The sequence below is a fragment of the Perca fluviatilis genome, chromosome 5, assembly GCF_010015445.1.
Source record: "Perca fluviatilis chromosome 5, GENO_Pfluv_1.0, whole genome shotgun sequence".
Taxonomy (NCBI): Eukaryota; Metazoa; Chordata; class Actinopteri; order Perciformes; family Percidae; genus Perca; species Perca fluviatilis.
The window spans coordinates 40,165,019-40,167,518 of NC_053116.1; the positions used below are offsets into that span (position 1 = coordinate 40,165,019).

General features: G+C 43.7%; 2 protein-coding genes across 3 annotated transcripts in view; both read left to right on the top strand.

Annotated features, from left to right (window-relative positions):
- The window catches only part of kcnd1 (potassium voltage-gated channel, Shal-related subfamily, member 1), a 1,001,373-nt gene that overhangs the window by 747,687 nt on the left and 251,186 nt on the right, over positions 1 to 2,500 (top strand). The gene's annotated exons all lie outside the window — the stretch shown is intronic.
- The window catches only part of ptpn18 (protein tyrosine phosphatase non-receptor type 18), a 26,150-nt gene that overhangs the window by 5,012 nt on the left and 18,638 nt on the right, over positions 1 to 2,500 (top strand). For both annotated transcript variants that reach the window (XM_039799940.1, XM_039799941.1), the window contains one exon: positions 2,171 to 2,313. In XM_039799940.1, the coding sequence (XP_039655874.1) occupies positions 2,171 to 2,313 (143 nt within the window). The remainder of the gene's footprint in view (positions 1 to 2,170; positions 2,314 to 2,500) is intronic.

The window sequence follows — 2,500 nt, forward strand, 5'->3', positions numbered from 1 at the left end:
AATCTTTACTATAGTAAAACTGGGTTCTTACTGTTTTTCAGAAAGTAATGGAGGTGAAAGCAATAGAAACACCACATTCATTAGTATTTAGAGATGATGAAGACATCTAATGTGATGAAGAGAACTTGCCACATGATGCTGGAGAGAGGCAGGATTAGTCATACTATTCGTTGGTACTGTTATGTACCTTTAGTTTTTTCCCCCAGTAATTCCATAAATTACTAGAGACAAAATACTTTATTGAAGAAAAATGCTGATTTTCATTCCTTCTTGTTTACCTTATGTAAAAATTGGTATGCTATACAATCTATATTTTTCCTTAAATAAACTGTTGAGTAGTGTCAAGTCACTCAAATCGTTCAAACTGTAAAGATGAGAAAGTTTGTAATTTCTGTATTGGTGTTTGATGCTAGTGTTTTTACCCTCAGTGTGTTCTGAGTGACAGTGTGTGTGTGTGTGTGTGTGTGTGTGTGTGTGTGTGTGTGTGTGTGTGTGTGTGTGTGTGTGTGTGTGTGTGTGTGTGTGTGTGTGTGTGTGTGTTATCTCAGTGAGGCCTGTGCATACTGTTTGGCTGCACTGAGCCTGTTTTGAGATGTGTGTGAAGAGTTGTGTTGCTTTGAATGAGTTTTGCAGGAGATGTGAACTGTTTAGCTCAGGTGACTGTTGGTAATGCAGACTGGAGTTAGAGTTTTGCACATGTGACTCCAGTTGTGCCCCACTGTCGTTTAGCGATCGGAAAAAACTGTAACTTCTTCAGGACATGAACACCTGTTTCCTGGGTGATAGTCTTGTGTTTTAGGAGCCAAACATCCAACCTCCTCCCTATGAGGATCTCTTATAGACCTTTTTCACGGCAGACATGTTGACATGTCATAGTAGGAAAAGCACAGGTGTATTCAAACCCATTACTGATGGCTGCATTCCACTTAGGAGAGGTCCTGGTATTAAACCATTAATGATGGCTGCGTTCCACTTAGGAGAGGTCCTGGTATTAAACCATTAATGATGGCTGCGTTCCACTTAGGAGAGGTCCTGGTATTAAACCATTAATGATGGCTGCGGTCCACTTAGGAGAGACCCTGGTATTAAACCATTACTGATGGCTGCATTCCACTTAGGAGAGGTCCTGGTATTAAACCATTATGATGGCTGCGTTCCACTTAGGAGAGGTCCTGGTATTAAACCATTATATGGGCTGCATTCCACTTAGGAGAGGTCCTGGTATTAAACCATTACTGATGGCTGCATTCCACTTAGGAGAGACCCTGGTATTAAATCATTAATGATGGCTGCATTCCACTTAGAGAGACCCTGGTATTAAACCATTACTGATGGCTGCATTCCACTTAGGAGAGCCCTGGTATTAAACCATTACTGATGGCTGCGTTCCCTAGAGAGACCCTGTATTAAATCATTACTGATGGCTGCATTCCACTTAGGAGAGACCCTGGTATTAAACCATTACTGATGGCTGCATTCCACTTAGGAGAGGTCCTGGTATTAAACCATTACTGATGGCTGCATTCCACTTAGGAGAGGTCCTGGTATTAAACCATTACTGATGGCTGCATTCCACTTAGGAGAGGTCCTGGTATTAAACCATTACTGATGGCTGCATTCCACTTAGGAGAGGTCCTGGTATTAAACCATTACTGATGGCTGCATTCCACTTAGGAGAGACCCTGGTATTAAACCATTAATGATGGCTGCATTCCACTTAGGAGAGGTCCTGGTATTAAACCATTACTGATGGCTGCATTCCACTTAGGAGAGGTCCTGGTATTGTTCATGCTGACTCACTGAAATATCTTACTGGGACACTTGATGGAACTGATCCATCGTTAAGGTTATCAGTTTCAGCTGTGCTTTTCCTACTATGACAAGTCAACATGTCTGCTGTGAAAAAGGTCCATACTGCAGCAGTCTATGTGCTGCTGACAGTAATAAATACGTGGAATGAATACCAGTTACAGAGCTTTACTTTCAGAGATATATGTACGAATGCTTTATGAAAATAGCCTGAATGAGTTCATCTGCTTTAGTAAATGGTTGACCAGGGTTTAGTTTTTCTCTGTCTCCAGGCCTCGTAGATACGTACGGACGTCTCTGGCGAAGACAGAGCATCGTTTGTCTTGAAATAAAACCGCTGTTGTGATTGGTCCTCCTCCAGGAGAGCCGTGCCGTGACTCAGTATCAGTATCTGTCGTGGCCGGATCACGACGTTCCCTACGAGGCTGCAGGAGTCCTGGACCTGCTGGAGAGAGCCAGAACCAGCCAGGGAACACACAGCTCGCCTCTGCTGGTACACTGCAGGTACACACACACACACACACAAAACACACGCACGAACGCCACACATACACAACAACGCCACTAACACACACACACATACGCACACACACATAATACACACGCACACACACACACACGCACACGCACGCGCACACACACACACGCGCTACACACACACACGCATAATACACACACGCACACACATTAC